Source organism: Hippopotamus amphibius, chromosome 7 (assembly GCF_030028045.1).
Source record: "Hippopotamus amphibius kiboko isolate mHipAmp2 chromosome 7, mHipAmp2.hap2, whole genome shotgun sequence".
Taxonomy (NCBI): Eukaryota; Metazoa; Chordata; class Mammalia; order Artiodactyla; family Hippopotamidae; genus Hippopotamus; species Hippopotamus amphibius.
In genome coordinates, this window is record NC_080192.1 from 88657959 (window position 1) to 88681874 (window position 23916).

A 23916-nucleotide genomic window follows, 5' to 3' on the forward strand; every position below is an offset into this window, starting at 1 on the left:
TAGTATGGATTGACTGCAATTTGTTTGCACCCGTTTGTGAACCCATTGAAGGGTATTTCAGCAGCTTCCATTTTAAGACTATTATAAATAAATCTACTATGAATATTTGTGTACAAGTTCTTGTGTAAAAATAAATCTTCATTTCTCTGAGATAAATGCCCAAGAGTAAAAATGTTGAGTCATATGGTAAGTTCATTTTTAGTTTTGAAAGCATCTGCTAAACTATTTTCCAGAGTGGTTGTGCTGGTGGGCGATGTATGTAACCAAGTTTGTCTGATTCCTTGTCAGCATTTGGTATTATCACTTTTTCATTTTAACCATTCTGATGCTTATGTAGTGATATCTTCTGATTTTAATTTGCATTTCTCTAACAGCTAATGATGCCCAATATCTTTTTTTAAATTTATTTATTTTATTTATTTATTGGCTGTGTTGGGTCTTCATTGCTGCACATGGGCTTTCTCTAGTTGCTGAGAGTGGGGGCTACTCTTCATTGTGGTGCACAGGCTCCTTATTGTAGTGGCTTCTCTTGTTGTGGAGCACGGGCCCTAGGCACATGGGCTTCAATAGTTGTGGCCCATGGACTCAGTAGTTGTGGCTCACGGGCTCTAGAGCTCAGGCTCAATAGTTGTGGTGCACAGGCTTAGTTGCTCTGTGGCATGTGGAATCTTCCCAGGGCAGGGCTTGAACCCATGTCCCCTGCATTGGCAGGTGGATTCTTTACCACTGTGCCACCTAGGAAGTCCCCCAATATCTTTTTATATGTTTGTGATCTATATATCCTCTTCGGTGAAATGTCCTCTCTTTTGTTGATTTTCTGATTGGATTTTTTTTTAACTTTGTTTTGAGACTTTAATTTTTATCTTATTTTATTTTTTAAATTTTTTGGTCACACCATGTGGCACGTGGGATCTTAGTTCCCTGACCAGGGATCGAACCCATGCCCCTGCAGTGGAAGCACAGATTCTTAACCACTGGACCACCAAGGAAGTCCAAGACTTTATATACTCTACCTATAAGGCTTTGTTGGATATGTATGTGATTTGCAAATACTTTCTGCTAGTCTATAATTTGTCTTTATCATCCTTTTAGGTCTTTTGCAAAACAAAAGTTTTCACTTTGATGAAATCCAGTTTATCCATTTTTCCTCTTGTGGATTATACTTTTGGTGTCAAGTTGAAGAACTCTGGTCAAGTCCTAGATCCTTAAGATTTTCCTTACACTCTTTTCTGACAGTTTCATAGTTTTGTGTTTTACATTTAACCCATGATCCTTTTTGAGTTTTTAATATAAGGTGTGAAGTTTAGGTTGAGGTTCAGTGTTTTGCTGATGGATGTCCAGTTGCTCCAACACCATTTAATGTAAAGTCTACTCCTCTACCATTGAATTGCCTTCTCTTCTTTGTAAATAACTAACTGGGTATATTTGTGTGGATCTATTTCCAGATTTCCTATTCTGTTCCATTGATCTATGTGTCTTTCCCTCTGCTAGTGCCATGCTCTCTTGATTACTGCACCTAAATTGTAAGACTTAACATTAGAAAGTGATTTCTTTCACTTTATTACTCTTTTTCAAAACTGTTTTGGCTACTCTAGGGTTCTTCCCTTCCCATATAAACTTTATCTATGTATTACTTATCGAGGTATAGTTGATGTACAGTATTACATGTTTCAGATATGCAATGTAGTGATTCACAATTTTTAAAGGTTATATTCCATTTATAGTTATGATAAAATATTTGCTATATTGCCTGTGATCTATAATACATCCCTGTAGCTAATTTATTTTATACATAGTAGTCTGTACCTCTTAATCCCTTACCCCTATTTTACCCCTCCCCACTTCCCTGTCCCCACTGGTAACCACTAGTTTGTTTTCTGTATCTGTGAGTCTGTTTCTTATTTTGTTACATTCACTAATTTATTTTTTAGATTCCACATATAAGTGATACCATACAGTATTTTTCTTTCTCTGTCTGATTTATTTCACTAAGCATAGTAAACTCCAAGTCCACCCATGTTGTTGCAAATGGTAAAATTTCATTCCTTTTTTATGGATAATATTCCATTCCTATATATATTATAGATATGGTATTATATATATATATATATACATACACACCACATCTTGTTTATCCATTCACTGTTGATGGATATTAGGTTGCTCCCATAGCTTGGCTATTTTTAATAATTTTGCTATGAACATTGGAGTGCATGTATCTTTTCAAATCAGTTTTCAATTTTTTCTAACATATGCTCAGGAGTGGAATTGCTGGATCATATTGTAACTAAATTTTTAGTTTTTTGAGAAACCTCCATACTATTTACCACAGTGGCTGCACCAATTTACATTCTCACCAGCAGTGTACAAGGGTTCCCTTTTCTCCACATCCCCTCCAACATTTGCTATTTGTAGACTTTTTTTAATAAAAGTTCTTCTTTTCTTTTTAACAAATTTATTTATTTATTTATTTATTTATTGGCTGTGTTGGGTCTTCATTGCTGCACATGGGCTTTCTCTAGTTGCTGAGAATGGGGGCTACTCTTCATTGTGGTGCGCAGGCTCCTCATTGTAGTGGCTTCTCTTGTTGTGGAGCATGGGCCCTATGCACGTGGGCTTCAATAGTTGTGGCCCATGGACTCAGTAGTTGTGGCTCACGGGCTCTAGAGCTCAGGCTCAATAGTTGTGGCACACGGGCTTAGTTGCTCCGTGGTATGTGGAATCTTCCCAGGGCAGGGCTCGAACCCATGTCCCCTGCATTGGCAGGTGGATTCTTTACCACTGTGCCACCTAAGAAGTCCTGTTTGTAGACTTTTTGATGATAGTTGTTCTGACAGATGTGAGGTGCTAGCTCGTGGTTTTGATTTGCATTTCTCTAATAACTAATGAAGTTTAGCATCTTTTCATGTGCTTGTTTGCCATCTGTATGTTTTCTTTGGGAAAATGTCTATTCAGGTCTTCTGCCCATTTTTTAATCAGGTTGTTTGTTTTTTTGATATTGAGTTGTATGAGCTGTTATATTGGATATTAACCTCTTATTGGTCATATTTGCAAAAATGTTCTCCCATTCAGTAGGTTGCCTTTTGTTTGTTGATGGTTTCCTTTACTGTGCCAAAGCTTTTAAGTTTAATTAGTCCCATTTATTTAATTTACTGTTTTTCCCTTTGCCTTAGGAGACACTTTCAAAAAAATATTGCTACGACTAACGTCAGAGTGTTCTTCCTATGTTTTCTTCTAGGAGTTTTATGGTTGCAGTCTTACATTTAGGTATTTAATTCATTTTGAGTTTATTTTTGTATATGGTGCTAGAGAATGTTCTAATTTTATTTTTTACATGTAGGTATCCAGGTTTTCCAGTACCACTTACTGAAGAGACTGTCTTTTCTCCATTGTATATTCTTGTTGCCTTCATCATAGATTGGCCATAATCCAGTGTGTGGATTTATTTCTGGGCCCTCTATTGTGTTCCATTGATCTATGTGTCTGTTCTTCTTTTTTTCCTCCCAATACCATACTGATTTTTTTTTTAAGATTTTTTTGATGCAGACCATTTTTTAAATCTTTATTGAGTTTGTTACAATACTGCCTCTGATTTATGCTTTGCTTTCTTGGCTGCAAGGCATGTGGGATCTTAGCTCCTCAACCAGGGATTGAACCTGCACCCCCTGCATTGGAAGGCTAAGTCTCAACCACTGGACTGCCAGGGAAGTCCCAATACCATACTGTTTTTATTACTGTAGCTTTGTAGTATAGTCTGAAGTCAGGAAGCATGATTCCTCCAGCTATATTCTTTTCAAGATTATTTTGGCTATTCAAGTCTTTTGTGTTTCTATACATATTTTGAAATCATTTGTTCTAGTTTTGTGAAAAATGCCCTTGGTGTTTTGATAGGGAGTGCATGGAATCTGTAGATTATCTTGGTCATTTTAACGATATTAATTCTTCTAATCCATGAACACAGTATATCTTTCCATCTGTTTGTGTAGTCTTCAGTTTCCTTCATCAGTGTCTTATAGTTTTCTGAGTACAGGTCTTTTACCTCCTTAGGTAGGTTTATTCCTAGGTAGTTTATTCTTTTTGATATGACTGTAAACAGAATTGATTCCTTAATTTCTCTTTCATAGTTTACTGTTAGTGTATGGAAATGAAACAGATTTCTGTATGTTAATTTTGTATCCTGCAACTTTACCAAATTCATTGATGAGCTCTAGTAGTTTTTTGGTGGCATCTTTAGGATTTTCTATGTATAGTATCATGTCACCTGCAAACAGTGACAGTTTTATTTCTTCCTTTCCAATCTGGATTCCTTTTATTTCTTCTTCTTGTCTGATTTCTGTGGCTAGGACTTCCAATACTATGTTGAATAAAAGTGGCAAGAGTGGGCATTTTTGTCTTGTTCCTGATCTTAGAGGAAATGCTTTCAGCTTTTCACTGCTGAGTATGATGTAGCTGTGGGCTTGTCATATATGGCCTTTTTTATGTTGAAGTATGTTCCCTCTATGCTCACTTTCTGGAGAGTTTTTATCATAAGTGGATGTTGAATTTTATCAAAAAATTTTTCTACACCTATTGAGATGCATATGGTTTTTATTATTCAATTTGTTAGTGTGGTGAATCACATTGATTGACTTGTAGGATGTTGACAAATTCTTCCATCTGTGAGATAAATCCCACTTGATCACATGTATGTATTGTTCGATTTGGTTTGCTAATATGTTATTGAGGATTTCTGCATCTATGTTCATCAGTAATATTGGACTGTAATTTTCTTTTTTTGTGGTATCTTTGTCTGGTTTTGGTATTGGGGAAGGGGGGTGATGCTAGCCTTGCAGAACAAGTTCAGAGCATTTCTTCCTCTGTAATTTTTTGGAATAGTTTTAGAAGGACAGATGGTAACTCTTCTGTAAATATTTGATAGAATTCACCTGTGAAGGCACCTGGTCCTGGACTTTTGTTTGTTGGGAGTTGTTTGTTTTTGCTTCTGTTTTACTGATTCAATTTCATTACTGGTAGTTGATCTCATCATATTTTCTTTTCTTCTTGGTTCAGTCTTGGGAAATTGCACATCTCTAGACATTTGTCCATTTCTTGTATAGGTTGACAATTTTATTGGCATACAGTTGTTCATATCAGTTTCTTACGATTCTTTGTATTTCTGTGGTGTTGGTTTTAACATCTCCTTTTTCATTTCTGATTCTTTTTTATTTGGGCTCTCTCTCCCTCATGAGTATGGCTAAAGGTTTATCAAATTTTATCTTTTCAAAGAAACAGCTCAATTTCATTGATCTTTATTATTTTTTAAGTCTCTATTTCATTTATTTTTGCCCTGATCTTTATGATTCCTTTCTTCTACTAACTTTGGGTTTTGTTTGTTCTTCTTCTTCTAGTTCCTTTAGTGTAAGGTTAGGTTGTTTGAGATTTTTCTTGTTTCCTGAGGTATGCTTGTATCACTATAAACTTCCCTCTTAGAACTGCTTTGCTGCATCCTATAGATTTTTGGATCGTTGTGTTTTTATTTCCACTTGTCTCCAGATAATTTTTCATTTCCTCTTTGATATCATCAGTGATTCATTGGTTGTTTGGTAGCATATTGTTTAGCCTCCATGTGTTTGTGTTTTTTGGCATTTTTTTTTCTTGTAGTTGATTTCTAGTCTTATAGTATTGTGGTTAGAGAAGATGTTTGATATGATTTCAATTTTCTTAAAATTACCAAGAATGTGATGTGATCTATCCTGGAGAATGTTTCACGTGCACTTGAAAAGAATGTGTATTCTGCTGCTTTTCAATGGAATGTCCTATATACATCTATTAAGTCCACCTGACCTAATGTGTCATTTAAGGCTTTTGTTTCCTTACTGATTTTCTGTCTGGATGATCTGTCCATTGATGTTAAGTGGGGTGCTAAAGCCCCCTATAATTTTTACTGTTGATTTCTTCCCTTTGTGTCTGTTAATATCTGCTTTGTGTTAATATGTTGGGTGCATATATGTCTACAATTGTTATACCCTCTTCTTGGATTGATCCTTTGATCATTACATAATGTCCTTCTTTGTCTCTTACAACAGTCTTTATTTTAAAGCCTATTTTGTCTGATATATCAAATGCTACACTGGCCTCCTTTTGGTTTCCACTTGCATGGAATAACCTTTTCCATACCCTCACTTTTAGTATGTGTGTCTTAGATCTGAAGTGAGTCTCTTGTAGGCAGCATATATACATGCACTTGATGTTGTCCCAGAGGTCTCTTAAATTCTCCCTCTTTCTTTTCACTGTTTTCTGTTCAGCAGCCGTGATTTCCACTGCTCTGTCTTCCAATCACTGATCCATTCCTCTGTATCATTTAGTCTACTGTTGATTCCTTCTAATGTATTTTTCATTTATGTTTGTATTCTTCCCCTCTGTTTCATTGTTCTTTATATTTTCGAACTCTGTTAAAAAAATCTAACATCTCACTCTGTGCATCCACTCTTCTGAGTTCTTTGATCATTTTTTTGATCACCACCCTAAACTCTTTCTTAGGGAGATTGCCTGTCTCCACTTAGTTCTTCTTTGGGTTTTATCTTGTTCTTTCATTTGAAACATGTTCCTGTTGCCTCATTTTGCCTAAATTGCTGTTTTTATTCTTATGTATGTGGTAGATTGGTTACATTGGAGAAAGGGCCTTTTGTAGGACACATCATATGCTTCCCAGTAGCACACTAACTCTCTTGTACCAGAGTTATATGCTGTAGGTGTTCCACCTACGTGGGTCTTGTGGGTCTTTCTCGTGTCTGCTCCCCCCCCCCCCCAGGGATCTCTCACTAGAGGGCCCTGGGGAGGGGGGGTCCCAAGTTTGGTGGGCAGTGCTGTATCCAGGGGCAGCTGTGGGCCCAGGGGTTGTAAAGGCAGCCTGTCTGCTACAGGGTGGAGCTATGCCCATATACAGTTAGTTGTTTGGCCTGAGACATCCCAGCACTGGTGGCTAGAGGCTATTGGACCATGGTGGGGCTTGGTCCTGGGACTAGTAAGCTAAAGGGAGGATTCCAAAATGGCAAATGCCAGCACTAGTGTCCATGTGCTAGAATGAGCTCCCCAAAATGGCTCCCACCAGTGTCTATGTCCCCAGTGTGAGCTGCAGTTGTTTCCTGTCTCTATGGGAGACTCTCCAAGATCAGCAGGTAGGTCTGACCCAGGCTCCTATCAAATTACTGCTTCTGCCCTGTGTCATGGAGCATGTAAGATTTTGTGTGCACCCTTTAAGAGTGAAGTCTCTATTTCTTTTAGCCCTCTGGAACACCCTAAAGTAAGCCCCCACTGGCCTGCAAAACCAAATGCTCCAGGGGCTTGTTTTCCCAATGCAGGACCCCAAGGATGCAGAGCACAATGTGGGGCTTTGACCTCTTGCTCCTGTGGGAGATCCTCTGCAATTGTAATTATTCTCCCCTTTGTAGGTTGCCCAACTGGGGTTACGGGACTTGACTACATCGCAATTCTGCCCCTCCTACCCATCTTCTTGTGGTTCCTTCTTTATATTTTTAGTTGTAGAAGATCTTTTCAGGTAGGTTCTTGTCTTTTTCACCAATGGTTGTTCTGCAAATATTTTTGATTTTGGTGTGTCCAAGAGAGGAGGTGAACTCAGGGTCTTTCCAGCATCTTGGCCAATCCCCCTCCACTGTTCCAGCTTTATGTGTCCCATATATACTTTAGAATAAGCTTGTCTATGTCTACAAAAATAGACAACTTGCTAGGATTTTGACAGGAATTACACTAACCTATAGAACAATTTAGGGGAGAATTAACATCTTAACTATATTGAATTTTTCAATCCATGAACACAATAAATCTCTCCATTTATTTAGGTCTCCCTTAATTTCTTTCACCAGCATTTTATAATTTTCATAATATAGATCCTGTACATGTTTTGGTATACTTACACCTAAGTAATTTTCTTTGGAGCAATTGTAAATGGTATTGAATTTGAAAAACAAATTTGGTTTCTACTTACTTATTGTCAGTATATAGAAAATACAATTCATTTTGGTATTGCTCTTATATCTTACTGAACTCATATAAGAAGTTTTGTTGTGGATTTCTTGGAGTTTTCTATGTAGACCATCATATCATCTGCAGATAGCAATAGTTTTATTTCTTCTAATTTGTACTTTTATTTACTTTTTCTTACAGCGGCTACAATTTGTAGTACTATGTTGAATAACAGGTGAGAGTGGCCTTTTACTGTTTGGGATCTGAGAGGGAAAGCATTCATTCAATCTTCCAATATTAAGTATGATGCTAGCTATAGATTTTGGGAGGTAGAGCCTCTTTATGAGATTGATGATGTTCCCATCTATTTTTAGTGTACTGACAAGTTTTTGGTTTTTGTTTCTTGCTTTTTGTTTGTTTGCTTGCTTGTTTTACCATGAATAGGTGTTGAATTTTGTCAAATGTCTTTTCTGAATCAAAGATATATGGCTTTTTCCTTCCTTAGCCTATTGGTACGATGGATTACATTGATGAGTCTCCAAGATTGAACTAGCCTTTTATCTCTAGAACAAATCCCTCATATGATGGGTCAGGAAGTGTTCTTCCTTCCACTTTCTGGAAGAAATTGTATAAAGTAACTCTTTGAATGTTTCAAAAAATTCTTCAGTGAGACCATCTGGGCCTGGAGTTATCCCTTTGAGATAAGAAATTCAATTTTAGGATTATTCAGGTTCTTTACTTCATCTTGCCTTAGTTTTGGTAACGTGATTTTCAAGGAACTTGTTCATTTCTTCTAAGTTGTTAAATTTGAGCATAGAATTATTCATAGTATTCCTTTATTCTTCTTCTAATAGCTGCAGTGTCTTATGACATTTCTTTTTTCATTCCTGATATTAGTAGCTGTATCTTTTTGTGAATCTTGCTGAGGTTCATCAATTTTATGATTTTTTTTTTTTGAGGGACTAGCTTTGTTTCATTAATTTTTCTCTCTCCTTTTCCTCTTTTTGACTTTATTAATTTCTGCTCTTTATCATTTCCTTCTGATTACTTTGGGTTTCTTTTGCTCCTCTTTTTCTAGCTTCTTGAGCTATGAACTTACTGATCTGATGTATTTCTTTTACAAAGTAAACACTTTAATTTCCCTCAGTACTTCATTAGATGTCGCCCACAGATTCTGATGTTTTCCCCTTCATCCCCTCCCCCCCTTTTTTTCCTTTGAAACATCTTGTTTGACCCATGGATTTTGTGCTGTTTCATTTCCAAGCGTTTTGTGATTTTCTTACTGTCATTCTGTTTTGATTTCTGTCGGATTCCATCATGGTCAAAGAACATATTCTGTATTATTCTAATTATGTTATTTTTTATTTTTAAAAGATTTTTTGATGTGAACCATTTTGTAAAGTCTTTAATTTGTTACAATATTGCTTCTGTTTTATGCTGTTTTTTTTGGCTGTGAGGCATGTGGGATCTTAGCTCCCTGACAAGGGATGGACCCCACACTCCCTGCAATGGAAGGCAAAATCTTAACCACTAGACTACCAGGGAAGTCTTAATTGTTTTATGTGTTAAGATTTGTTTTATGGTCCAGATTATGGTCTATGGTGTACATTCTATACATGCTTGAAAAGAATGTGTATAGTGCTGTTGCTGGGTGTTCTATAAATGTCAATTAGATTCTGTTGATTTGATGATTTTCTTCAGTTCTTCTATATCCTTGATAATTTTCTCTCTAGCAATTCTATCAATTGGTGAGAGGTGTTGAAGTCCCCACGTATAACTGATTTTTCTATTTCTTCTTTTAGCTCAATCAGTTTTTGCTTCATGTATTTTGAAGCTTTGTTGCTTGCTGTTTAAACATTTAGGATTGCTACATCATCTTGGTGGACTGATCTTTTTTATTGTCATGTAATGTTCCTCATTGTCTCTAGTAATACACTATGAAGTATAATTTATCTGATATTAATAAAACCAATTAAAAAAAACTACCGTTAGCCCAGTTTTGAATGACAGTTTCCTAGAGCCACTTGCAGTACCAATTATTCTATCAATCTAGGTCTCATTAAGAAATAGCACACTGATATTAGGATAACTTGAGGAAGGTTTAGTAAAGGGACTATTGACAAAGGTGTGGAGGCTATAAGGGAACAAAAGGTAGTTCAGCACCCTAGGATGAGTACAGTAGTTACTAGTTACTGGAACCTAAAAGGCAAAAGTCCTATCAAGAATGCAGCCTTGATGAAAATATTGATCTTTGATTGAGGAACAAAGCCAGACTGAGGTGATCCTGCAGAGAGGGAGCCAGGAGAAATACTCTGACCTCACTTACTTTTTCCTGCCCTGGCTCCTCATTATTCAAAGCCACTCAGAAGTGGACAGGCAAGGGATGTAGTCCACATAGGTTAGCCTCCTGGGGCAGAAAGCAGGGTGGAAAAGGGTAGAGAGTGGATCTGGTAGGCCAAACAAAAAACATCTAACAGTTCCTAACCTGAGGGACCCTGAACTTTTCTCTTGGATTTACCTCTAGGTTTATAAGGCTCAAATTCTAAAGAGAGGATTATAATAACTAGAACTATCTAAAAATGGAAATGGCCACAGTGGGAGCATGGAGGCCCTAGAAATACTCCTTGAATGGACAGCCATTCCATGGTGGGAATGCCATGGAGAATTTCAAGCATCTGAGGACTGGTGACCTCTGATATCTGCCCAATACCGAGATTCTGCTGCTGAGCAGGTGCAACAAAACAGCCTAAAAAGTATGGAAACTAGTCTGCATGGAGGTCCTAATCATTGGCATTAGGAATCAGGTTGGGAGTATAGAGGAAGCAGATTAGGGCTCTCCATAGGACATGACAGATGCATTGTGGGTGTGGATGTTAGAAGCAAGGCTGGGGAGATGAAAGGGACAGGAGCCTAGTGGACATCAGCCACAAATGAACAAGGAAAGCAGCAATATCACATTAGACAAAAGATGGAAGTTAAACTGTTCCCTTAGATCAGTGCCAGAGTAGATGGCATGTAAACGTCACTGTGTAAATGTGATTTTCCTAAATATGGGGTTTCCTCTCAAAAGTCTGCAAATTTTCCTTTGACAATGGGATAAAGTTCAAATTCCCTACCTCAAAAATCTAAAGCTATGAGTTTGAGAGAAAGCTGACAAAACATAAGAACACGGATTAGCTCTCAGAAGTGAAGTCCAGAGGTAGGGTGGTTTCCATGTTGGTTCCCAATAGCAGGACTACTTAGAAGGGCGAAATGAGTGCTTCACAAGCAAGCAACCAGTAATCACGTGTACAAGCCCTCCTAAGCACCTTTCATTCCCACCTCTAAACCTCACTTCCCCACATCAACACCACTCTCTCAGGTCTTGGGGCTATATTATATGTCCATTTAATTGACAAGTTGGACAAAAGAGATAGGAAGTTTCAAGTACTTAGGTGCCAAGCTATTCTACTCAAGGAGAAAGGGCCTGGGTGAACACGAGGAAGGCATGATTTTTGGCTTCCTTCAAGCTGTTTGTAGGTCACAGATGCCTGTTTTGGCATGTGCAGCTCTCCCTGTTGAGTGTAATTCCAAGTTTAATAACACAATGTATTTCTCAAGTAAGAAAGGCCTGAAATACAAACCAATTAATCAAGGGCTCAAAGAGGGAAAATAATAGATTCAACAGTATTGTCTGTTTAATTCAGTTTCCTTATGTTTAAGTGTTTGTCAGGTTTCTAACTAATATAGCTTTGATTGTTGCATTAGAAAAACCTGGCTGGGTCACATTTAACAAGAGCCAGCAGCTCACAGCAAAGTATGGGGCCACTTCTATAAATGCAGAGTAATTATACCTCAGTGCCAACATTTGAACCTCACCTTTGCAACATCCCTGAGGTGTCTTCGCTGTCTCCTTCCCTGGCAGCTTACCACAAGGGGTTTGCTTCAGGAAGGTGGTGGCAACAGGTCTGTTGGAGTTGGAGGACTGAAAATAAGTTCCAAACTACAGGGCCATCATAGGGCAGCTCCCAGTCAGTCCCTACAGTAGCTGTTATAAGCCAGGCATCTTTTCTCTGGTCCTTAATACGTGACTAGGATCAACTCAGGGGTCTACACATACCTGGAGTCAAGAGGTTGTCCTTGCTGCAGCCAAGCCTGGTGAGAGGTGGTGCATTAATTATACTTCCACCCAAGCCTCTGGCTACTCTTTTCAAAAAGGCACCAGCAAACTTCTGGTGCCTCTCCTGGCCACTCATAAGCCTTTCTTGGTAAACCAGGGGAGTCTCAGAAGACTCCAGCTGTTCTACGGGGCTGAAGAAGTCACCCCAGATGCAGCAGGGCTGCCACCTCTAGGAGAATGCAGCCCCACTGGCAGGGGTGTACTAAAGGCAGGGCAATGGACGTAATCTATTCCATGAAGGCCAAACTGCATGTGTGTGTGGAGTGGGGGTGGGGGCGGGGGCAGGGACAGTCTGTAAAGTACTTGAAAATAATAAAAACTGAGTACAGCTGCCTTTTGTCATACAGGCAACTCTATATAATATTAGTGATAAAATATTAGTGACAAAATACCCCACCCCACCAGAGACCACTCTTACCAGTGAGCTACCAGGGTTTTCCACCTTATCCATAATACTTTTGCAGGTAACTGAAACAAAATACTCCATACCTATGCAAGTAAGGCATCCTTTCTTCTCTGATCCCTGGTCCTGCCAATACAGCTAGATTGCTGTTAACCTATGAACTTCTCTTCCTCATGACCCCAACGGGTCTAACCAGCGGACCAGATCTCTGGAGGGTGAAAAGAGCATGGGCTCTGGGGTAAGATGCACTGGTTTCCAATTCCAGTGCTATTACTTGTTAGCTGTGCAGCCCCTGAGCAAGTCACCATCTCCTTGAGCTTGCTTCCTCATAAGTAAACTGGGAATTACCATAACATCTATTTCCTAAGATTGTTTTGAAGATTAACTGAGAATGCAATAAAACATTTAGCACACTGGAACACAGACAGGAATCATATTTCACCTACTCCTAAATTATGAGGATTAAAAACTACCAGCCCACACTCTACCAGACTACATTCTTTTTTTCACTCCTGACTCCAGTTCCCATGTCTAGTTTGATAAATGAGCTCTTCTTACACTTTAGCTTAATTTAAGTGTACAGTCTAAAGACAATTAATAAAATTGTTGATATGGTGGGGTACAAGTCTACCATCTTTCTATAGTTTTCTATTTGTCTCTTTAGTCCTTTATTCGTCCTTTCTTTTTTGGGGGGTGGGGGTTAGATTAGGTCTTAGTAATTACTTTATCTTTGGTTGACTTTTTAAACATATCAATTTATTTTGTGTGTGTGTGTGTGTGTGCTAGAGAGCCTTAATTTATTACCGTCTATCTTGAGTTAATATTACACCACTTCAAAAGTAACATAAAAACTTACAACAGTATAATTCCATTTTACTCTCTAACCTCCCCCTTTCTTGTCATTTATTTTACTTTTCCATGTTAACTCTCAACATCTATACCTCTCAGTAAGCATTTAGCATAGAAGTTGTCAAGTATCTTTTTATGCTCTTGTTCTCATATAAGCCTTTGAAAAGGGACAGGAACACAATTTATATGCATACACACACACAGTTTTTTTTAAAAGTTCAGCATGTACCTCAGAAGCCTGTAATGTTTTGCTGATGAAGATTCATAGATGTCAGAGCAGAATAAAGTGGCAGAGAGTCAATCACAGGACCTTATTTCCTTTTTTTCATGGAGTCTGTGGCATAGAATGTTACCCATTTTCCACTCTTTCCTTTTAAACCTTCTTCTTATAAAAACCACCCTTTTAAGAAAAAAATACTAAAGTTTTATTAAAAGTTGTACTTCCCTTCAGCTCATGGAATGTATTGCAATTTAACTCCAGCAGTTTTGTGACCTGTAAAAGGTTCAGCATCTGGCAAATCCCCTCCTCCTATGTTTACACAGGATTCAGATATTTCCTGCTTCTCTTCCACCTTCAACCTCTGTTCTTATTGTCACTGGGTCCCCACTTAGGTTAGCAATCATTAAAGACATAAGGCATTAAAAACTAATTATCTCATGGGTATGAATCTGCCTATATACATAAAAATATGTTACAAAATTAATAAAGAATGGTTACTTATATCAGGAAGGGAAGCAACAGAATGGAGACAAGCTAGGCTTCTTTGTTCTATAAGTGTGACTTTAGAACCATGTAAAATATTTTACATAACACAAAATTAAATTGAAAAGAGTAACCTTTAAAAATAAAAAATGAAATTAAAGGAACCTCATTGTTAATCTAGATGGCAGCATAACTATTAAAGAACTATTTCAAGTGACCTGAAAGCCCTATAATTTGAACATATATCCTCACTAGGATATACCCTAAAGACAAAACAAAAGCAAAGGTGGAAAAAAATTTTAAATTTTTATTGGAGTATAGTTGATTCACAATGTTGTGTTAGTTTCTGATGTACAGCAAAGTGAATCAGTTATACATATATCCACTCTTTTTCAGATTCCTTTTCCATATAGCCCATTACAGAGTACTGAGTAGAGTTTCCTCTATTATTTATTTTATATATAGTACTGTGCATGTCAATCCCAATCTCCCAATTTATCTCCCCCACCCCGTAACCATAAATTTGTTTTCTACATCTGTAACTCTATTTCTGTTTTATAGATAAGTACCCTTTTTAAGATTCCGCATATAAGCAATATCATATATTTGTCTTTCTGTGTCTGACTTACTTAACTCTGTATGACAATCTCTAGGTCCATCCATGTTGCTGCAAATGGTTATTTCATTCTTTTTTATGGCTGAGTATATTCCATTGTATATATGTACCACATCTTCTTTATCCATTCCTTTATTGATGGACATTTACATTGCTTCCACATCCTGGCTACTGTAAACAGTGCTGCAATGAACACTGGGGTGTATGTACCTTTTCAAATTTTGATTTTCTCTGGATATACACCCAGCAGTGGGATTCCTGGATTATATGGTAGCTCTATTTTTAGTTTTTTAAGGAACCTCCATACTGTTCTCCATAGTGGCTGTACCATTACATTCCCACCAACAGTGTAAGAGGGTTCCTTTTTTCCACACCCTCTCCAGCATTTACTATTTGTAGATTTTTTGATGATGGCCATTCTGAGCAGTGTGAAGTGATACCTCACTGTAGTTTTGATTTGCATTTCCCTAATGATTAGTGACGTTGAGCAGCTTTTCATGTGTCTCTCGGCCATCTGTGTATCTTCCTTGTAGAAATGTCTATTTAGGTCTTCTACCCATTTTTGAATTGGGTTGTTTGGTTTTATGATATTGAGCAGCATGAGCTGCTTGTATATTTTGGAGATTAATCCTTTGTCCATTGATTCGTTTGCAAATATCTTCTCCCATTCTGAGGGCTGTCTTTTCATCTTGTTTATGGTTTCCTTTGCTGTGAAAAGACTTTTAAGTTTAAAATTTTCTGTTTTTAGTAATCACATTGTTGGTTGTGGTCTTGTTATTCTGACTGATGTCCTTGAGAATTAGAATTCCTGACATAGGACAAAGAAGACCTAGATTTAAGACAGAATAGGTAAATAAAGACTCGAAAGTCCTGAATTTGAACCAAAGAATCAGTATGTTCACGAAGTATTTTATCTTAAAAATAAAACCTATACTTCTAAGTTCCATCCACTTAAGAGCAATAACCAACAGAAGCAATGAACACCCTAAGTAGCCACTGTTTCTTAAAGAAATGGCTGACTTCAGATCTGGGGCAGCAGGTATACAAGGTGAGCCTGAAAAATCTTCATATACAGATAGCAAGGAACCTATGAAAATTATTTGTGTCATGTTAAAAGGAATGAGGAATCAAATCAAAAAGGCCAAAAATGGAACAATTTGAGTAGCAACAGACTATACCGCAAAGTTCTGTAACATCAAATATGTTAAAATTCATGAATTCAAATTAATACTTAAGTAAAAAGAATTTATCACAATCGGTGGATGCCAATGAAACAACTTATTTGGGGGGGGGAGGGGGAAGGTAAATAAAGGAAAAAGCATCAAATATTTATCATGTCTTTTTTACACAAACTATACCACTGAGTAACCAAACAGTAGATGAGGGGACGTTCTCTTCAGAAGAGTATCCTAGGGTATACAAGAAGAAATATAGAATTAAAATATCAATGTGTCACAATCCCTACAGACCAAATGCATCAAAGGTCTAAGCATCAAGTGCTACTAAAATCCCAAAGAAAACACAGATATTTTGTGCCTCCTGATTAGGAAGACCACACCACCATCTGAAAGTCTTGCCAAAAACAAAGGAAAAGAACCAAATTCTGATCAAGGTTCCATATTCAACTATCAATTTATAAGAGGAATATGTTAGAATTCCACTATACAGTTGTAATCAACAAAATCCAGGCTGTGTGAAATCCTTCAGCAGTGCTTCTCAAACTATGTGATGGATCAGTTTATTTTTCACTCCCTAATTTCCAATCTATCACAGACTAGCACTTATAAAATTTTTTTAATCAAATAAAAAATGCAAAAACATGTAAGACCAATTTTTTTAAATTATTAGATTCAACAAAGTCAAACTGTCAAACTGTGATAAAGTTTCTAAACACTCAATTTCTGTACTAGTATCAAACAGTTCATGGACTGGCACTAGATCCAAAGACCACATTTTGAGTAGCATGGCTTTGCAGAACTCAATACCTCGTTTATTCATTAAATAAATTAGAAGAGTGTCTACATATTAAAATTAATTTAAAAGACCCATCAAGCCAATAACAATGTATGGATCTTATTTTGATCTTGATTCAAACACAGTAAAAGAAAACAAAAATTACTTATGAGAGAGCAGAAAATCTGAACTGGATTTTTATTTAAATAAGGAATATTTTTAATATTATTGGTTATGTTAAAAAGAATCCTTATCTTTTAGCAATACATAATGAAACATTTATGGGTAAAATGGCATGCTGGGATTTACTTTAAAATAATGAGAAGTGAAAGTACATATATAAGTTGATAATTGCTTTGATAATTATTCAAACTAGGTAATTAGTATGTATAAATTACCTTATTCTTTTTAAAATGCTTGATATTTTCCAAAATCAAATAATAAAATATTAAAACAAGAAGTTAAAGTTTAAAAACCTGACTCATACTTTTTTTAAACAATTCAAAAGGAGCAGTTCTTAGAGAGGCAAACTTCCACAACATTCTATGCTAGAAAGGATAAAACAATCTAAACACTTTTACAGAGGTGCTGAACATGACCTTTTCTTGTTTTGGTGTCTAGATAATGAAATGATAGAAACTAACCAATTATATCCCTTAATCAACTAGTAAGCACAAACTATTATGTAAATGACATTCCATATGTGTAGTGTGAATAAAGGGAGGGAGGTATTTCAAACTTTTCTGGAAAAGTCTAGGACATTTCTAAGATTATATGCAAAGAAGGTATGTTTATTTAAAAAAAAAAACCCATAAAAACCTTTTGTATTTGGAGCCCTAAGATAAAACTTACCAGTCTTAAGTGAAAGAAGCAGCAGACAGGAACATGTACTACATATAGTGAACCACCAACATCTGTCACTAGGATGAAGTACACAAATCACCTCTACTATACTTGCATGCTTTAGCAGTTCCTTTTACTTTAATTTAGAATCCCAATATCCAGATAACTAATTTGAAGGGGGAAAAAAAAAGTTTCACATTTAGATTCTTTCTTTTAAATTAATTAATTAATTTTTATTGGTTGTGTTGGATCTTTGTTGCTGCATGTGGGCTTTCTCTAGTTGTGACGAGCAGGGGCTACTCTTCATTGCAGTGAGCAGGCTTCTCACTGCAGTGGCTTCTCTTGCTGCAGAGCACGGGCTATAGGTATGTGGGCTTCAGCAGTTGTGGCACTCAGACTCAGTAGTTGTGGCACACGGGCTTAGCTGCTCTGTAGCATGTGGCATCCTCCCAGACCAGGGAATGAACTCGTGTCTCCTGCATTGGCAGGCAGATTCTTAACCACTGTGCCACCAAGAAGTCCTTGACACATTTAGATTCTTAAAATTAGGAAGTTTCCTGGTGGCTTAGTGGTTAGGATTCAGTGCTTTCACTGCTGTTGCCTGGGTTCCATCCCTGGTTGGGGAACTGAGAGCCTGCAAGCCACACAGCACAGCCAAAAATAAAAAATAAGTAAAAATAAATTCTTAATTTTAGATTAAACTCTAAGGTTGATCCTGGTAAGATTAAAGAAGCTCCTAATTTTTCTGGTTTTAAAAACTTCAGAAGCAGACCCAGGAAAAGATACTTTAAGAGTGTTATTTATTCTGCTGGGTTTTTTTTGGTTTTGAGTTTTTTTTTTTTTTTTTTGGGGGGGGGGGGGGGGGGCGGGCTGCGCCACATGGCTTGTGGGATCTCAGTTCCCAGACCAGGGATTGAACCCGGCCTTGGCAGTGAAAGTGCCAAATCCTAACCACTAGACCGTCAGGGAACTCCCCTACTCTGCCGCCTTAACTTGCCAGCACCTTATACTCCAACCTTTTAATAGCTCTTCTCCCTCTTATGACCTCATTCACCTACATGGCTTTAATTACAACAGACTCCTGGCATTCACAAGCCATCCCTCTCCCCACCCCATTCCTTAGTCAGTGGCATGTCATATTTTGTCATTTTGCTCAGGCTGTGGCTAAGTATGAACTGAGTGTGCAGTGAGTTTGGGGAGCAACAAAAAGATGCTGCGTTGTGTTCTTCACTCCACTCTTGCTGGCTGTGAGGTAACTCTTGTGCTGCAATGGGAGTAAGAGAACCAAAAAAGGTAGTTGTTTTTTGTTTCCCTCCATTCACCCTCTATTGTTAATTGGTGAATTATAAAGAGATGAAGAATCAGATACTAAAAATTCAAAGTCAGTAGGCTTACGTCTGAAGCATGGCTTCATCTAAAACTTTACAGTACAGGGCTGTGTCCAGCACCTAACAAATCCAATGAATTATTTTTTTGTACCTTTACAACTCCCTACAAACATATTAAATAATAATCCAAATGGTTTAAAAAGCAATTCTTGTGGTCTACCGGAAGTAAAGGTTGCTTTGTCTCTGTAGTTGCAAGCTAATGTTAAATGATTTGCTAGGAGCTACCTTAAATGGGTCCTGGCAAAAATAGCAGATGTTACCAAAAGCAGAAAAAATATCTTTCTAACCCATTAAAAAAAATCAAGCAAAGTTTTACTCAAACCTACGTAGGCCAAACATGCTGTAATCTAATTTTATCCAGAAAAATTGAGTTTTAAGAAATCTTTGACCTGTACAAGGATGTTTCAAGCAAAGTCAAACACTGTCATGCCTATGACTTCCAATAACACAAGAAGAATCCCCAAACATCCCAAGTCACAGGGGTTGTAGAGAAGCCTGTCTGCAATCAGAGGCAAGCAAGTCTTTAATAAATCAGCCACAAACACAACACAATATTTTAAATATACAGTAGGAACATTTATTTTAACACTTCTAAAAGATATTTCTCCATGCCTGATGATTTGATATAAAAATCAAACCCATCATACTTTCCCCTTCAGTCTCTCTACATTAAGGGCAATCAGAAATTTGTACAACATGACTATTTGCTTCTGAAACAAAAATTACAAATTAAATGATAACAAAAATACACAAATCAACTGGACCCTAAACGTATTTCTAACGAATGCCTTCCCCTTTCCCCCAATCACCTAGAGCTTCTTTCTTCAGCCTCATTCTGCTCCTTTTCCTTTCTTTGCTTGGCCATGAATTTCTGTTAAAAGCAATTCATAATATAAAATGTTTATTTGATGTTGCTTTGCTGTGTTACAAACATATCTAATATATTTCATTGTATTTACAATTTAAAGAGCTTGATCCTACAAAATATAGAAACACACTGCCTTACATTAACATTCCTTCCTTCCATTCATGAATCATCTGATATTTATGATATAATATGCATTATCTTGATGCTTGGGGACTCAGTGGTCAGTAAGGCAGGTAAGGCCCTTTACCTCATGGAGCTTACATTCTAGTGGGGGAAGAGAAACAACAAAAGAATAAATAAACAACATAATTTGGGTGGTGGTGGTAAGTATTACAAAGGAAAGAAAGACAGTAAAGTAAATGAGATTGACCTTTTTGTGGGTGGGAGGAGTGTTCTATTTTAGCTAGCTCTTTCTTTGTCAAAGGCCTTTTAGGAAAGCTGTTATCTGAGTCAAGACCTAGAAGATGAGGAAGAACAAGCTATACAAGGGGGGTTGGGAAAGGGCAAAGTAACAGCAACATAAAGGTGCAAAGGCAACAAAGGGGCCTTTCATGTATGAAAAATAAAACAAAGAGTGCCCAAAAAGCTGGAACATAGTGAGTAATAATAGGTCAGAGAAGAAGAAAGGAAACCGACCATGTAGGGCCTTACAGACCCACAATAACAAGTTTGGATATTATTCCAAGAGTAATATAAAGTCAGTGGAAGAGTGGAAAAGTGACATGTTAAGAGCACAGGCAGCATAGCACAATGTTTAAGGGCATAAGCCTAAAATAAAACAAAGGTAGGTTCAAATCCTAAATCTGCCACTAACTAGCTATGTGAGCTTGGGGATTGGATACTTAAAAGCTTCAGATACTCTTTAAGCCTGTTTCCTCATCTTTAAAACTGGACAATAGCATCTACCTCATAAAGTTGATTGGGGGAATGAATAAGCTTCCAGCAAATAACAGTTCAATGAATGTTAGAAGAGTGTCTGTGCCACAAGTTCAATATAGAGGATATATAAAGCAACTTTCAAACATTTGGGAGGAATCAGAACCACTGTTTCAACTATGGCTAATGATGATTCTCTAGAGTTCTAATCTAAATGCATTCCAAAGATATACAACTAAAATAAGGGGTGGTGGTACTGAGGAAATGGGTTAAATAAAGTTAAGTGGATTCTTTGGCTACACAAGTCTGAAACTTTAATATGCTATGTGTCCATGACTCTGCAAGAGGACATCAAAATATACAATTCCCCACACTTTCATGGAGTGTTACATGGAACTAGTGATACGCAAAAGGAAAAGGAATAAAAACTAGAAGTTACTAGCAAGATACAGCGAAGGGCATGAATAGTACCTTGAACTTAAGAGGAATCAACTGACACAAACCTTAAAAAGTTCTTCTAAAGGGAAAGAATGTACATTTTGTGTGGACACTTCAGTAAGTTTGACTATGATACCATCACCTGAAGATTTTATGAGTTAAAAGAATAAAAAAAATTACCTCTGTATTTTGCTTATGACGTGTACTTTTGCAGTGATTTGTCATTGCTTTTTCACCTGAGTAGAAGAGGGAACAAATTGGACAGAAAAATCCAGCCTTCGGTACAAGAAAGTCTAAATCTAGAGGACAGGAAGAGAGGGGGGAAGAGGAAGGAAAAAAATTAAAGATAATTTATCTATAGCTGTGTTAACAGGACAAAGGTGCTAAGCACAGCACACACTTACATGCAAACACACTATACACTGCTACGTATCTAGGGATCAAGAGCAATTAAGCCTCTAATCACAAAACCGGTCTTTATTTTTATTATTAAAATAACAAAAAATATTATTACAAATTCTGTAATATTCCAGAGCCTCCAGGAATGCCAGGGAATTGCTTCAGAACAGCAATTCAGTGGAAAAGAATCTGATAGCCTTTGAAATCAACCTTTTAGGAATCCACTGTTAAAGTAGGAAGAAGAGTCAAAATGATAGGCAACTGTCTGCTTGAGGAATATACTGGGTAAACAAATCAGGTACCCCTTAGCACATCTGAGCTGGCCATGAACAAAATTTGCTAGCTAAGCTTTTCCAGGATGTCCTATTCAACTGGAATTTCTGCCTGGGCAAGTATTAACTCAATTCTTAACCAGAGCAACAAAGAAAGTACATATCCCAGACTTCAAGAGTGCAATAAAAATATTTTTGCCAGGTAAAAACAAAGCTTAATAAATTGTTCTCAGAAATGCCAGTGTGCAAAACTTGCTAATTTCCACTCTAATCATTTAAGCAAGGTCATCGCATTACTCATCCAAACAACAGAACACTCATTATGGTAATGAATTTTTATTTCACATGGATAAGGAAGAAAAATGCCATTTTTTACTTTACCTTCAGGGACATCAGGTGCCACTGATTTTCCTAAAGAAGAGTCCTCAATCTTCTTGCGTTTTTGTTCTGGTTCTGAATCCAATCCAGATTCGTCATCAACTAAAGTCATTAAATTTTTCAAGGAAAAAAAGTTATTCAAAATAGGTTTACAGATTTTGTGAAGCTAACATGAGATAATCTCTGCCTCCACAGATTAATTTATGGGTCATCTCTCTAAGTAAACCTGCTTTGCTTAATCCCACCCACTACTCTTCCAAGAGTCTTCATATAAGGAAGAAATGGGTAAATTTGTTCAACCTTATTAAGTGGATTTAAGTATATGGGATTAAAGTTTAGCAGCATATTTTACTTATACATTGCTAAGGGAAAAATCCAAAAGGTAATGGAAGAAATTCAAGTTCTATATTATGGCAAGAGTTAACATGTGTACGCAAAAGTGCTGGGTTGGGAGAAGAGTGTGGATCCAGGGGAAAAGGACACAAGCAGAGAATAATTCTAATGCCCTCTACTGAAGCCCTTCCAATCAAGAAAAACAACAAAGCCGGGAGAGGTGGGGGTGGGGGGACGGACAAAGCCTAAACTAATGGACTAAGACTCTTGTTAGATTGAATCACAAGTGAAATTACAAACATTCAAATCCAGCAAAGTGAATTAACATGTAAGAAGCACTCAATGTTAGCAGACTACATAATAGGATCTTGGGGGAAGACAAAAACAAAAACTGGTTCCAAGCAATTCTGGTTACCCTCAGCAGCTGAAATACCCAACTGTTGTATAGCACCTGACAAATCGCTTTCACATACATATCATTCATTTAGCTTTATCTCATGAGAGATAGGGATAATAACGTGACCTGCCTATTTCTTCACAGATGGAGAAAGCAAAACCAAAAAAGGTAAGGAAGTGATTATGTCCAAGGCTGCACAGCCACTAAGTGACAGAGACTTGTGACTTCACATTCAGTGCTCTCCCCATGTAACTGGGCTACTCTTTACCAAATCTGAGGGGATGCTATAACCTATGAAACCATTATTTACTCTTCTTATTCCTTGCATTTTACCACTCATCAAGTCCCAAAGAGTCGAACAGAAAGGCTGTCTCCCTTTTCTTGACTTGATGGTTAAAATAGCCTCCAGTGTCTTGCTACAAAAATTATCCCCTCACCAGAGAAATAAACTTTCTCAAACACATTTGCTCCTACCACTCCAAAGACACCTTTATCTAGTAACAATAACTATACATATTACATATAATTACATAATAATTTAAAAGATTAAAAAATATTTTAAGTGTAAAATTATTTAAAAAATGACTTTTTCTTAAGCTAGGCTCTTTCATCAAACATATTGTCTATTAATGAAAATAAATGGTTACAAAAGCAATAATGAAATGATCCTTTCTCTATTCTTCTGTTGAGATGAGTCACGCTGGTAGCTGAAATTGCCCTGTGACAACAAAAATCCTGAGGGGGAAAAGCCCTCATGAAATTATGCTAGAAGCATTTGTCAGTTAGTAAAACCACTGACGATGGCTTGGTATCCAGGAGAGGTTAATAGAGAACAGACAAAGGAGGAGCACCCACTTAGCCAAGGGAGAGAGCAAGAAAGAGTACCTAATCAACAGTAACAAACGATGCAGAGAAGTCAAATAAGACTAAACTAAGAAGAAAAAAACTTAACCCAGTATGACAATAAGCAGAAGGGTTTTAGGTTTTTATTACACCTGGTAAGCAAATGGAAAAGGAAGGAGGCCTAAATAAACTGTGGAGCAGCACTGAGGACCCAGCTGAGAGCTAGGTCAATGAGC

General features: G+C 37.2%; 1 protein-coding gene across 8 annotated transcripts in view; it reads right to left on the bottom strand.

Annotated features, from left to right (window-relative positions):
* Positions 1-19428: 19428 nt before the first annotated feature.
* ZNF638 (zinc finger protein 638) overlaps positions 19429-23916 on the bottom strand; it is an 80971-nt gene continuing 76483 nt past the window's right edge. For 7 of the 8 annotated variants that reach the window (XM_057741172.1, XM_057741174.1, XM_057741169.1 and 4 more), the window contains 3 exons: positions 22111-22209; positions 21239-21357; positions 19429-19747 (listed from right to left, as the gene is read on the bottom strand). In XM_057741172.1, coding sequence (XP_057597155.1) covers positions 19682-19747; positions 21239-21357; positions 22111-22209 — 284 coding nt within the window. In that variant the 3' untranslated portion in view covers positions 19429-19681. Of the gene's footprint in view, positions 20009-21238; positions 21358-22110; positions 22210-23916 lie in introns of all 8 variants that reach the window. The other variant, XM_057741173.1, reaches the window with a different exon arrangement.